This window comes from Falco rusticolus, chromosome 3, assembly GCF_015220075.1.
Source record: "Falco rusticolus isolate bFalRus1 chromosome 3, bFalRus1.pri, whole genome shotgun sequence".
Lineage (NCBI taxonomy): Eukaryota > Metazoa > Chordata > Aves > Falconiformes > Falconidae > Falco > Falco rusticolus.
The window spans coordinates 25023003-25037660 of record NC_051189.1 but is presented as its reverse complement, the minus strand read 5'-3'; the positions used below and the strand labels follow the sequence as shown (position 1 = coordinate 25037660).

Genomic DNA, 14658 nt, shown 5'->3' with positions numbered 1-14658 from the left:
CTCTGCTGTGTTGCCCTGTGGTAGGGTGAGAGTTCTCATGAGCAGAAATAAGTGATTAACACTCATGTGCCTTTAGTGTGTATTCTTGGTATGGGTATTTTGTATAAGGACTGTTTCATTTCCATGTACTCCGAAATCTTGTTCTGGTGCTTTGAATGGAGAAACCTTCATAGGGAAACATTTTAACTGCCTATGAAAAGGAGAATGTACTAATGTTTTGAATCAACTTACCAATATTTTATTTTACAGCATATGCACGCATCTGTCTTCTCTAGTGTGTGGGAGGAATAACCCAAGAAATGATCGATTAAAGGTTTTATTTATAGTTCATGAATTGTTTTGACAACCAAATTTCCTTAAGACAATTTGGACAGCTATAAAGGTCATTACATAAAGATGTAAAGAATAAGGTAAGAATATGCAGGTCAATATTATGATATGTCAGTATTACACTTAGAGGTCAGTTTTGCAGGTCAGCTTGAATAGTCTGAGAGATCTCAAGAAAACATTACATAAGTTCCAGTGAACCTATCATAATTATTTTTTTTTTATTCCTTAGATTCACAACATATAACTGAAAAATTAATGAATTACTTAAACTTACAATAGACATAGTAATCAGTTCTTGTATTGGTTACATGAAATATTTGATTCCTTTGTTCATTGGAACTTCAAACTGGAGTACCTGTACTCATAATAAGATAGCAATACTTGTTTTATTACAGGGACAAGATGTTCATACACCTTTTCTTCTGTAAGAACATATTTGCTTTTTCAGTTTTAAAGAATCCTATGAGAAGAAAAAAAAAGGCCACTTTATATTCATTATGCAAATTACTTGCCCAGGTATCTTGGTCTGAAACAAATGCTTTTCATGTGAAGCATATTTTTAGTAGGGCAGCTATTTTTACGGTAGTAGTTTAGAGAAACAGTGATGTATATAATCCAGTAAGCATTATAGACCTTACAGAGGTCTCAGATTTGTGCATAATACAAACAATTTTAAGACCTAAAAGTATTAGTTCGTTAGACTTTACTCATCTTCAGCATCACTTGAACTGAAATACATTATTTCAGTGACATCAGAATGGTTCAAACAGCAAATGCTCTAAAATTAAGGCAGTGTTTCTGTGTAATATGAAACACTATTTTCCTTAAAGTTAGTTGGTTTTAGATATGAACACTGTTTTACATCTTTTCTTACAGAGGTATATTTCAGTGGAAGATGCTGGTTGTAGTCGCTTTTTTGCTTTACACAACAGTGCGAGTACCTGACTGGTTTTTATATGTGATATGTTATTTTTCCCTATGTTTCTAAGAACGGTATTTACATGATCAGATAATACATTGCACAACATTGTGTAGGAGGTATTTTCTGCGTGGTTATCTATTCAAAACTTTTCTGTGCACTACATTCTATTGGGTGTTTCCTCTCCAACATCATAACTCTAAATACGAAACTATCTAATAAATTAATTATAGAAATACATTAAATATAAAAACTCATTTATAAAAAGAAGGATTTTGTCTTTGTATATGATATGTAATAGAAAGCTATGTCAATAGTTGCCACAAAATAACTGCAGTAGCAGTTTCACGTCCTGCTTGTAAAGGAAACAAATACGGTATCCTTGATTCTGTGTTCAAATAAAACGACTTTTACATGTGTTTAAATAAATTAGTTAGGAAATAAGTGCACAAGATCACTTTCACAGATTAAAAACTTGGTCTCAGCTTACACTGTCATTCAGCTTCTGATCTGGCATAGTTTGTATTCCTGACATCCCAGTTTAAGTAGTTGGGAAGATCTTGAATATAAGAACAAGTAAAAATCAGAATTCTTTTATAGCTATTTATTATAAACAGCTGCTTATATTCAGTATAGAATTTCTCTTTATATTTCATGTAGTAATTAACTGAGGTGTCCTGCAAGGCCTCCTGGTACAGAGAAAAATCCATTCAGATGCTTGCATTATCATGCAGTAGTTAGAAAAGCAATGTCTTTTCTGTGTGGGTGCACAGGGGGGATCTCATATTCAGCGTGCAAGCGCTAATAGCAAGGGAGTAGTGGAAAAAGGTTTTCCAAAACAAGTTTTTCTTGTTGTAGCATGCTTATTTCAGTAAAGTAATTATGACATTATCATCCCTTCCTTGCCATAACATTTCTCCCTCAAAGTGCACCAGGCCATGTTTCCTGGCTCTCATAAGGATTCCAACAACCTTATCTGAAATACGAACGTATCTCTCAAAGAGTTCCCCAAAAGTGACTTGGATCTTGCCGTCGGGCCGTGGCTTAGCCATCGATTCAATGATGAAGCACATATCCCTGATCTCTCGGTGGATATGGGCCTCGGCTCTCTTGGCTCTTTCAGCAGTTTTGGTTCCTTCCTTTGGACGGCCATAGCCTTCATCACCTTTGTGCAGGCGCGTGGACATGGCCAGCTCGTGGTCAAATTCCTCGCTGAAGGGATTCAGCTTCTGCGTTATGATGTGCTGGTCGGCCCATTCTTGCCATCTGTCCTTCAGGCTATTAACAGGGCTGTACTTCCTCTGCGCTTTGGTGCGCGCTGCTTCACTAAGCCTGCTTGCTCTGAAAGACATGAAAAGGGCTTTTGAGCTTTGCATTTCATCACTGAATCATACAGTTCTGCTACTAATCTCTCCTATCGGCTTGGTCACCATGTTTTTCCAGACGAGATGCTAGCCACCAGGTGGCATGAGTTCACTACTTCTAAATGAGTTCTTTGGGGGCTTCTAGTCCACGTTCCAGTTACCACTCAAAAGCGAATTCACAGATCGCAGCTTGAGCCCACCTACACTGCCACCCTCCAGCCTAGAGTTGGGCCCATTTTGACAAACTTTGCCTAGAATGGCTTGATTCTGTAGGGGAGCAAAGCAGTATGTTGCTGATTACCTGCACTCTCTGTACCTTTGGTCAGTCCTGCAGGTCCCTATTTCTGCCTGCCTGGCAGAGCCTGACATCTGCCTGCCCTGATGTGATAGAGGACGATAACTGCAAAGTCTGTGGACTGGGTCCTCAGCTATTCTTGCCTGAGAAACAGAGGGTGATGTCTAGAAAAATCTGTCCCCTGTAAAAGATGTCAATGTTTAAAACAACAACAAAAAGCTAATAGAGTGCAGTAAATCTGCCCATGCTTGTATGTGTGAAGTATGATTCTGGACAAGTACTGAAGTCCAAAATTCACATTCCCACTAGCAGGGTAAAAGCCTGAAATAAACTTAAGGCTATTGCAATTTCTGTCGAGGTCAAAAGATGAGGAAAGTTCAGAGGTCTTACTGGTGGGTGGGTGTGTGTGTGTGTGCACGCACATAGCAACATCATGTTGCTGGATGTCTCCAGGCAGACACATTGCTGATACTCTGTCCTCTGGTGGCCAATCTTGCATGTTGTGGGGAAGCTATAGATGGTCTGAGCTAGTCTTTGTGCTGTCCACATTGTCATCATGTCTGTACAGAGCTTGGCTAGGGAGAATGTTGCGCGGTGGCTGTGCCAAAGTAATTTGTTTTTCTAATATTTTTACTCCCTAGAAGGCTGCTCTGAAACCTCCCTCGTAATGCCAGCTGAATATTAACAGTAATCCTGGAGAATCAAAACACAGTTTGCAAAACAGCATAGGGGACTGCAAACCTGCAGAATCCCTGCACTTGGGCATTCCTTGGTTTTCTACTAAGCCTGCTGAAAGACAGAACAAGAGTAACAGAGATGTCCCCAGTTCAGGTCTGTGCACCAGAAAGAAGCCAGTACTGGGCAGCATTGTAGTGCTAGAAGCAAGAAGTACAGACACTGTGCTGGGGATAGAAGGACTAGGAGAGCAGGACCACTTTTTAGCTCTGGAGTTGCCATTACCTTGGTCTAGTTGTATTGAGGAACTGTATTTAAAAAGCTCCAGAAGACTCTTCCCCATCAGTATGGCAAAAAGCATCAGAAGAACTGAGCATATAGTTGCCAGGTAAGTGCACCTTTCTTCTGTGGTGCGACTGCAAAGTGTCCTGAGAGTAGGCAAGCATCTAGGTGTCTGTAGGTTTGTGTGTGTGATTAACAGATACGTGTTGGCAGGAAAGTGTTAAAATATATCAGTGGAGTAAAGCTGGACAATTTTGTTGTCCAGTGATAAACCAGATCCTCCTGTATGTAAGCTGTTGTCACACAGAGAAGGGGAAAGTCATTATCCTTTGTCCCTTGCCCTGAATAGTGGATTCATTGCCCAGAGGAACTGTGGGCACGGGGTTTGGTTATGAAGAAGTTTGTCTCCTGAAACCTGTGCCAGTGCAGTCTTAATTCCAGCTGAAGCTCAGATTGATTTCTTCCCTAGCTCTTCATGTGAGAAGGTATCAGTGAAGGGGGGTTGTAAGTGAATCAAAATTGCCTAGAAGAAGTGATACCAACAGTCTCAGTGGAGCTGATGAGCAGATGCCATCACAGAGGGCTTATCCCCCAGCTACAGCCAGCTGCTCACCCTTCTCTCCAAGGGCCAGACCCCCCAAGAAGGTCCTGGAGCTTCAGTTTCCCAGGTTGAGGGAAAAGACGACAGTGAGTGAGATGATAAAACCTTTACAGAGTTACGCTGCCTCTTTTTCTTTAAGTATAGTAAGTATTCTCGCCTTTTCCTACTGAAACCTTTAATTTTTTTTTTTTTCTAGCTGAATGCTATTATCAACTTCCTTACCAGAATCGTCTTCTCACTGGTGAGAAAAGCACCATCTTATCTATCCCTTTGCTTTTATCGTGCCCCGCATGGGTTTTGGAAAAACTTTAATGTTACTATCTTTTTTTTTTTTTAACACATCTTCTGATTTACTCATTTCTGGTGGCTGAAGTGCATTTTTCCCCATTGTTTATCTTAATGACATGGTAAACTGTGTACATGTCAAAGAATTTTTTTTCATGTTTGTACTGCACCTACAAAATGTATCATGGATGCAAAGCAAAGGCTGTGAATGTCAACCCACTTTGGTACAGGTAAAGCATTTCTTAATCAACTAAGTTAACTTGTTAACCAGGATGATCACCTTAAATGTATTCTGAACTTCTAGGAGAACAGTGTCCATGTTCCCCCTGACCCTTTCTGTAGGGGAAAGGTATGGATCCGTTTTCAATGGTGTGAATTTCATATCACTGTTGCATCCCTTTGGCTCCTAAGCAGGAATGAAATGGTGTTTCCTGTGCCTGTTAACATGGGGTTACCGTGCCTTCTGTAAGGAAGCAACCTTATTCCTATAAATATTGCAGCTGGAAATTATGAAAGTGCTAATGCGAGAAAAAAAAAAATACTGACACTGATGCTTTTCTCCTAGAATACAGAGAGGAAAATGGGAGATTTGCTTTAACAGCCATGTACATATGGCCTTTTTAAAGAAGATTAAGCCACAATGAAAGGTTCTTAAAAGTAGCAGGCTAAAATAATGTATTCTCGGGCTATAAAATATTTTTTAAAAAAATTACTATTTAAAAAATCCAGTCCTGATAACAACACTGTAAATTCAGAAAATTGCTTTTGTGTCAGATTTCAGTGGGAGAGAGCTGTAACTAACAAAAAGGGTGTTGTTTCAAACATTTACACCTCAATAAATATGGCTAATCATTTTTTTCATAGGTAGCAGCACTAAAATTAGACACATAAGGAAAATACAAAGTTTGACAGATAGTGGGTTTGCTTCTACTATAGCATTTTTAGTGAGCCACTTGTTTTAATTGAGGTTATTTACATACAATACTTGCTGCAAACACATCCTCTTTTCCCATTGTATGTGGGAAACTTTGTTTTGAGGTCCTAACTTCTGTCAAAGGATGGTACACACAGCCTCTTCCGAAAGCAGGGGCCACAAACTTTCAAGCTCTCGGTTACTGGAGAGCTTTTTTCACTTTGGCTATTAACCATTTGCTCCTTGTGAGAGATGGCAGGTCAGCTGTACAGCAAAGCACCATTCTAATCCCCAGTCTGAATAGTTAAAATAGCTCTGCATTCAGATGGCTGTGCTAAAAAGTACCATATGGTTGAAATCCATGACTATGTGAGTCGTAGTCTAATGCTGGTCATGGTAAACGCTTGTCAGTAGTGAGGTGTAAAACCCAAGCAGTGGGAATGGTACAGCCTGCCTGTCTGCAGAGGGATCACAAAGTCTGTTTTGGCAGTTTCATCAGTGCTGGTCCCAGTTTTTCATTTCTGAAACGGTAATTAAGATACGGTATGAACATATGGGCCCTGATCTCTTGCTTATGCTCCCTTGCTCACCCTTTACACACAGGCCAGTTGGGCGGGTGAAAGCCCTGCCTCCTTGTCTCAAAGTGCCGCCCGCTCAGCTCGTGCTCACGTTGCACACACGCGGGTGATGGATACAGAGTGGAAGCAGTGGAGACTCGGGGCCCCACCACAGGATGCTTCCTGGTAGGAACTTATGTCCTGGTGTTCCTCCTTGTGGGCTCGGGCAGACCAAGCTCTGGCAAGCCCTGCCTCAGTTCAAGCTTCGCCACCAGCTGCCCTCCCTGCCCAGTGACGCCAGCGGGCAGCATGTGGGCTGCACCGAGTCGCAGCTCAGCGCCCACTAGCCTCGGAGGCTGTGCTCACTCTCCTTCATCACAATTTTAGAGCTGGATGTGAGGTTTTACACCAGAACAGTTCAGGTTCAACCACACATTCCTTTCTGCTGTTTTTGTTCCAGGATGTTACCAAGTTTGTAAACCAGAGGGCTGGAGCAAACAGCATGCTACATCCATAACAGCTGCCTACAGTTTCCCATCTTGCAGCATTGGACATAAGGATCTTTTAATCTTTTACCAACAGAAGAGTGATTAATTAGTTTGGCATCTGCCCATTGGCAAGTCTGGCCGCAGCAGAGCTGTTTGCAGCTGTCTTCTGGAAAGGTGGTCCTGCTGGAGATCTCTGGGAAAGGAAACTGCAGAATTTCTACCAGACTGCTGTTCCTCTGCTCTTCTGGGTGACTTCCCATGAATTGCATGGCTATGGCTGAACACCACTTGTTTACTGCCTGGGCTCCTAATTTAATATGTACCTGCTATTAGTAGTAATCTTCAAGCATAAGCCTCTTACTGAAAGAAGTATTACTCAAAACTGTCTGATGCTATGAATTTGCTACTTAACTCAAACTTTTAACTAGAACCTGTAATAACTCCATAGGTAACAGATTCTGTTTCCTTTTTCTTCACACAATTTACAGGCATAAGGAAGTCTATTATAGCATGATTCAAATCAATTCTGCAGATGCTGAGGCAGTCGGGATGCTTTCTAATGTAAGTCTGGGGTCCCAGCTCCTGTGAAAGTTTTTATTCTTTGACTTGATGAATTCTGAATCTGTGGAAAGCTTCCAAAGAGAAGCAGTCAACCCAGCTTTTGTTAAGATGCACTTAGAAGTAATTCCTGCAAAGTCTGTTTTGGACATTCTCTGCAAATTCCTCCTGAGAATATTTAGGTTTTATACTAAACAAAATAATAAGTATTTGGAAATACTGTTTGTCAAGTATATTCCTTTAGACTTAACATTTGCTGAAATAAATGAATAGCTGTGGGCTCTTGGCGAGGTAAAAATTGTTGTTCTGAAATATGAACTAAAGTATTAAGAAGTAAGTAGTCATTTCCATGAACCAGTAAATCCAGTGTGAAAATTAAAGATAATTAACATTTCCCAAACATAATTTCCTGTGATTATATATATATCACCTAAAACCCAAGGCTACAGTCAGATGTTGTTGACTAACTACTTAAGCACAGAGAGATATGTGAAAGGTTTCCTGGATTTTTGTTTTTTTAAAAACTTTTCAAGAATAATGGTTTCTCTTTGACCATTTCCCACCATTTCCCCCCACATCTTCCTCGTGGAAACCTGTATATGTCTCACAGTCCCATGCTGACCATATGTGATAACCTAATAAAGATGTTTTACTTACAAAGATGGCACAGGTCGTTTAATCCTCACAGCTGTCACCTCTTGGTCACTATCTTCTTGCTCAAGTTTGTCCTCTGCTTCCCCATAGCCACTGTCCTCTGCATCCAGGCTGCCATCATGAGACTTAAGCAGCAGTTCTTCCTTAGCCCCCTCTTTGTCCTCTTGTTCCATCTGTTTCCAGCCCTTGGTCAACTCTGATACCATGTTTGAACACTTTCTCCTTATCGTTGGAGATAATTTGTCACTAAGAATTTTATCAATAGCACTTGATTCTTCTTTGAGCTTGGCTGTCTCGGAGCTGCTATTCTCATATCTTTCACTGAGGAGGCTAACATCCCCTCCTCGTTCGTAGGCTTTGCTTACAACTGTTTTTGTCACCTCTTTGCTTTTAATGCTGAACTTTTTGAGGGCTTCATCTGATTCCCTTGAATTTTTTTCAGCATCTCTTATCGTCACTGATTCCTTTGCTATGGATTTTTCGTCACCTTTTCCTTGGTCCCTCTTGACAGATGGAATTGTCCATTTCTCAAAGGATCTTTCTTGTGCAGGCTGAGCTGATGAATCTTCTGCAGGGGGGGCCCATCCAGGGGGCTCCTGGGCTTGCTTTACGTGGTGGTCAGATACCCACTGCTGCCAGCCTCGCGCCAAGCTGAAGACTAGGCTGGCCATTCGGATCTTGTGGACAGCCCTTTTCCCAGGAGTAGTACCCAGCTTTCCTTCAGGAGCCATGTTGCTGTCTGCTGCCATGCTGGCTTTTCCCCTTCTTATGCTAAGCACCTTCTGAATGAACTTCCTGAAGTGAATAATGCCCTCCGAAGAGAGCGACAGAGATTTAAATAGCAGCAGGAGCAGTTTGTGCCCATGGAAAATATGTGAAACACTTCTCACAAAGATACAGTATCCTCAGTGTTACGGAGGTCTTTTTTTAAAACGCAGGGTTGCATTTCATCACAGCAGATGAATGATGCATGATGCAAACAGGGTGACACAGACCTGTGCTGCAAATAGTGGGAAATTAACAGCTCCTTTAGTGCCCCCTTGCCTGGGGCTGTTCAATTCTCAATTTATTGCCAAGGGTCTTGTTCTTCTAGAAGTGCAGAACTTGGGTTAGATGTACTGAACAGAGTGTATGAATCTGATAAATGTGAAGTGCTGGCAGTTGCTAACAGCTTTGGCCAGAGTAGAGACTCCTCATCATCACAAGTAAATAGCGGTCCACGTCAAGGAGTGTAAAACCAGAAGCAGGCTATGAATGAGAATTTTTTAGATGCATTTTCTACAAAGGTGCTAGGTGAATTCTTCTTACTGCTCATATGTCCAAGGAAATTCAGCTTTGTTAATTTTTTAAAAGGTGTTTATGTGCTCTGTTCCCAGTCATTATCTATTAATGTCCATCTATTTAGAACATACCTTCAGGGGGGTCTGGGAACACTATCGTGTTTGGTGTCAGTGCTAAGGATGAAGGAGTCACTCTCTCTAGTCTGGGGATTAATATGGTAAGTCTGACTCGATCAGATGGATGACTGATCTCATAGTTTTAGGATTTTGAAAGAATAAAGTATAACCTATTTAATTCCTGACTGCTTTTCAAGACAGTTGTATATAAAACTTGGGGTTTGCCTATGTATTACTTACAGCATAATTATGTTTACTACATACAATATAGAAAAAATTCAGTTTCCTGGAGTGTGTTCATACTTGAATTTGTAAAATTTTTTAGTGAATTGATACATCAATTGTTAGATAATAATAAGCAGACATTTTCTGAGATACCATCCTGTGATACTTCATTTCTTAGTATATTTCCTAAATAGGAACGCAAGATGTCATTGCTTTTTCCATCCATACCTTGCAGCTTACAGGGTGACCTGCGACACTTGCCATACGGTGCTCTGAGGCATACTGAACTTCAAGGAATTCTGCTGGCTTCGTTGGTGTTACGTCAGAGATAAATATGGACTCTTGGTATTCTGCCGCCTTCTCTCTATTAAAGGCCGAGCTCTTTGAAGTAGGTTATATCATATCTAGCTCTTGTTTAATAATGTAAGACTATATCATACCTTTGACTTCTAGGCAGAATTCCTCATTAATCTGTGGGGTCATTGCCTCTTCAAAACTGATGATATAATGTAAGTTAGTGTTGCTATTAGGTATTTCTTCATGTATTTATTTTAGAAAGAAATGTGTCGCCTCTGTGGACTGTACGATCTTGGTTACTACCAACTGCATCATAACTGTGAAAAGACATTGTGATGCAACTTGATTAAGAAGCATGTATTACAAACATTTATTTTGGTGGCATTTTAAGGCTAATCAGGAATGGGAGCTTCTTGTGTATAAAAAGTACATATACTCATGCATGTATGCTCACAGGGTGGTGTATGTTCCCTAAGATACAAAGAAGATGCAAGTGAAAGAAGAGAATAATACATATGCGAACAGGAGTATGACAGCAGCTCATTATATCATTCCATGTGATTTCTTGAGTATAGGGGTGGGCAGGGCTTTAGGAATGAGATGAAAGCTAAATACAGAGGCAGGAGGTGAGGCCAGGGAAGGAGTGCAGTGAAACTTAAGTAACTGTGGAAAGACAGTCATGGACTGTAAGGCCAACAGGGATGCCTGTTGTAAGGTAGGATCAGCTCTACCTGCATGTGTTCAGGTTCCTGGTTTACCTGTTCTTAACGACTACCAGCAGTACATACTCCCCACTCTGCCTAGACAATCTATTCCAGTGGTTAACTGGCTTAAATAAATCATTTTTAACCTTCACCTATGTCACAGCACCTTAAGGCCCTGTCGCTGCCAAGAACAGACAAATCCCTACCCTTTCTGAGGCAGCCTTTCTTTGTGAAGACTGCTGTACTCCTCCTCAATCTTCCTTCCGGACTTTTCTTGTGTTTTTGTGATCCTTCATCACACTCTTGCCAGCTTCTGGGCAACGTACACTAGGTCTGCATCTTTCCTCAAGTGCGATGCCCAGAATGGTGATGGTATTCTGGTTTAAGTTTGCCATGGTGCGGAAAAGGAACAGATGTCTTGTACGTTGTGCTCCTCGTTCATATTCTACTTGTAATCCCCAAAGTTGCCAAAGACTTTCCTGCTGAATAGCTGTATGTATTCACAGAGCTGACTGTTCCTTCATATGTGACCATCTTTGTTATTTGTGTTCTAATTGGTTCAGATAAGTTTTTCAATTTGTCATGACCAATTTGATTTTTAATCCCTGTTCCAGTGTTCTTGCAATTTGATTCATATTTCATAGATGTCCCATCTAGTCCACGTTTGGAATCACAATTGAAAATAGCAGGTAATTATAAAGTAGACTCAGTTAATAAGAACACTCAATTTGATAGAGAGATATTGCTATTTATTTTTATGTGGATTTCCAGTTAAATTTGTACTATTTCAATGAATTTTGCATATGGCATAAAAATTAAAAAAAAAAAAAAACCCAACAAAAAAAACCCCAACACCTGATCAGTATCAAGAGGTGTAGCATCTGCTGCTTTTGCCTATCTTTGAGGGTTGGACCAGATGACCTCCATTGGTCCCTTCCAACCTCAACCATCCTGTGATTCTGTGATCTTCCAAAGACTGCTACTTGGCTTTAAAAAAAAAAAAAAAAAAAAAAAAAACAAACACCCAACACATTAAGTTTGGTTTAATGTAATTTGTAAAATCAAAATTGTTTGTAACTGTCCTTTTTACAAAGGCCTCTGCTAGGTTTATTACTGTAATTACAGTTGAGGTTCTTGAACACTTTTACTTTCATGCAGTCTTTGCAAGAAGTTGTTTTGAAAGTCATGGCATTAGAAAAGAATTGCATTCTTGAGGAATGTTTGGAAATTACAGCACATTTCAAAGAACTTGTTAATAAAGAGCCTCTTTTTTTTTTTTTTAATGGACTTGACCTCGGTGTACTGGTCATAGTTCTACAGACCTAATGTTTACATAGTTTAAATAAATGACAACAAAAAGTTACAGACTAATGAAAAACGCCCAGATTACAGATCTAAACTACTGTTAAATCCATCTTGCATGACAATATGTTAAACAAATGTTTAAAGTGGTCACTATTTTAAGCTGAAGTTATAACATCACAGGCTTCTCCAAAGTGCCAGTGAAACTTTAATGTAATTATTCTGAGGATAACTATATTTATGATGCTTAATTTTAAGGTGTACAATGATGTTGCCTTGAAAGTGTTGAATGGTGCCTTATTTTATATGATGTTGCCAGCAAGAAGTTAATCATAAGAGAAGTATAAATAATTCCTGAGTCATCCACTGAGATTCATACTTGGAGGGCTGCATACTTTACAAATGTTTTACTGCATTAAAAATAGAATTTATTACTTCATAGCTTTTAATTTTAATTCTTAGTGGAATAACAGGCCAAGGCTACACCTAAATTTCTGTGCCTAATCTCCCTACTGGCACTTAAAAAGCCAGCCCTTAGGGGACAGGTATGTTTTAGGTGGCCTGAGTATGGACCATATTTTCTATGTGTCTTCCGTACCTGACAGGGTCACAAAGTATACTCCAATGCACAGCAAGGTGTGGTGAGACTGACTGTGTCGTGGGCTTTCACAAGTTTAAAAACCGTGCTTGAAGTCAGAGTTGAGAGACCATTTCTTGCAGAAGGTATATAGGAGATATAGCAACTGGAGAAAGTAAATAGATGAGCAGGATCGATGCTTCATTTGAAAGTTGTAAAATCCCTTTTCCTTGCACCTGGCTGCCTACAGTTCTGGGATTTTAATCTATCTGAACCTCTAGACAAGACTGTACATGTTCCTAGGACCTTGTTGTTGTTTTTCAGTTGCTGCATTTCACTTAATAGCTCTGATTTCCTAAATCCAAGTTATGAGGACCAGCTGGGAGGGCCACCAATGACAGTGGTAAAAATTGGGATGTTTTTGTTGTGTGGAAGGTTTCTTTCCCCCCTCAATGGATTATTCTTTGTATAGTTATGTACTATTTAAAAATTCTTTTATTTTCTGTCATGCTGCGAAATATTAACGGCCTCTGGGAGACCAGTTTGTCTTTTTTTTTTTTTTTAAGGATGCTTATTTTAAAAGTAGGACCATATCCTTCATCCATTACTTTACTTTGTCAGACATTGAATAAGTTATTCAATGTTTTTGATGCCTTAAACAAGGAATTTAATTTTCAACCAATTGTAAGTCTATGCAAGATGCTATCTTCCTCCTCAGAGTTAGTGGTGAATAACAAGAACAAGCTGTGTTTCATGTAAAGTATTACCAGCTGCTATTATCGATAGGAACCTTAAGACTGAATTTTCTTTTCATCATGATGCTGTTAAAGTACGCTGTGTAAGAACATCATATGTTGCCAGTGATGACAGAAAAACCTGGCCATAGGGTTAGAGTTCTGGATTTCCTTATTTTTGGAGTTCATGTCAAACATAACACTTCTAGCAACAGTAACGAGCAGCTGTGTCCCGTCATCAGCATGCAGTTTCATGTACAATCCAGGTGTCTAAGTCCTGAGAAAGTGACCGCTCCTGAGCCTTTGGACTACTGGTCCTCTCTGGCCGGCCATTAACAGAAGGCAGTCTATGCATTCATTGGTGCCATTTGTTGTGATTGCATCCTGTATATAGCCATAGTCTTTTTTGGTGAAATTCTGTTGTACTGAGAAAACTATCCCTATGTAATTAAAGGGAGTCTTGAATCTACATTTCATTATGTGTCATTTCAGTGTTCAACAATATGAGAGATTCATGGGCTTATTCATGAGCTATCATGACAGCTCTGCTTTATGAAGAACCCAGCAAAGCCCTAGTCAGAGTCCGGGTTGAAAGACTCCTAGTTGTGGAAGGTAACGGGAGGAGAGGGAAGACCCACTATCCAGTAGCAGCAGCTGTAAAGAATTGTAGAGCATAGCCCCATGAGCTCCTCTCGCTCTAGGTGAGACGGACTTGAGTGCAAGCCAGCCAAATAATAGAAAACAGCCCTGTAGAACTGGCTGAAGATGAGAATTCAGCATGTCCGCAGTCTGGCAGAGGAGACCTGGCTGCTAGAGTGAGAGAAACCCCAACTCAGGATGCAAATGCATACATCTATCTTCAAGTTCCTATACAAGCCCTGCTACTGACGTGACAAAACTCCTTGCTGTCTTGAATATCCTTACTCTTCTAAAGTTGTCTTCACTTTACAGAAGAAGAAACCTAAGATCAGGATGTAAAGCCTCAAAGCATTTGACACTCTCTTCCTACTTTGCATATAGTACCCACGGCTTTCCTTGGGAGCTAGATGCTGCAAGGAATCCATGCAGTTTAATCAAATTTATAGGGAAAAGAAGTGAATGTAAGTTCAGATGCTTTTAGTCCCCATTGTACCTTCAGCATTAATACGTCTTGTATCTGAATGTCTGTAGGGAGTGAACAGAAACAAGTTAACAAGCAGTAATGAAGCGATTTCATTTAAAAGTGTAAGCAGACATCTGCAGGAAATCATTTGCATTAGGCATTCAGTGCTGTTTGCATTATGAGGAAATTTCTGAAGATCCTGAAAATGAGATAGCCTTTAAAAGCTACCTATAAATATGTTGCTATCCAAGTTTATATTGATCATATCTCTTTGTCAGTGAATGGTTACCTTTTCTGATAAGAAAATTATTTAATATTATGAGCAATTTAACTTTAAGGTTCCAACTTGCTCACATATCTAGTTTACAGCTTACCAAGAATAGTTTTATGGCTTCAACA

At 40.0% G+C, this 14658-nt stretch overlaps 1 protein-coding gene across 1 annotated transcript; it reads right to left on the bottom strand.

The window, feature by feature from the left end:
* Positions 1 to 8757, bottom strand: ABRA (actin binding Rho activating protein). The gene is made up of 2 exons (XM_037382339.1): positions 7925 to 8757; positions 1 to 2590 (listed from the first exon to the last, which is right to left on the bottom strand). The coding sequence occupies exons 1-2, from the start codon at positions 8668 to 8670 to the stop codon at positions 2113 to 2115; spliced, it is 1224 nt and encodes a 407-aa protein (XP_037238236.1). The 5' UTR covers positions 8671 to 8757; the 3' UTR covers positions 1 to 2112.
* Between the last annotated feature and the right edge of the window lie 5901 nt (positions 8758 to 14658).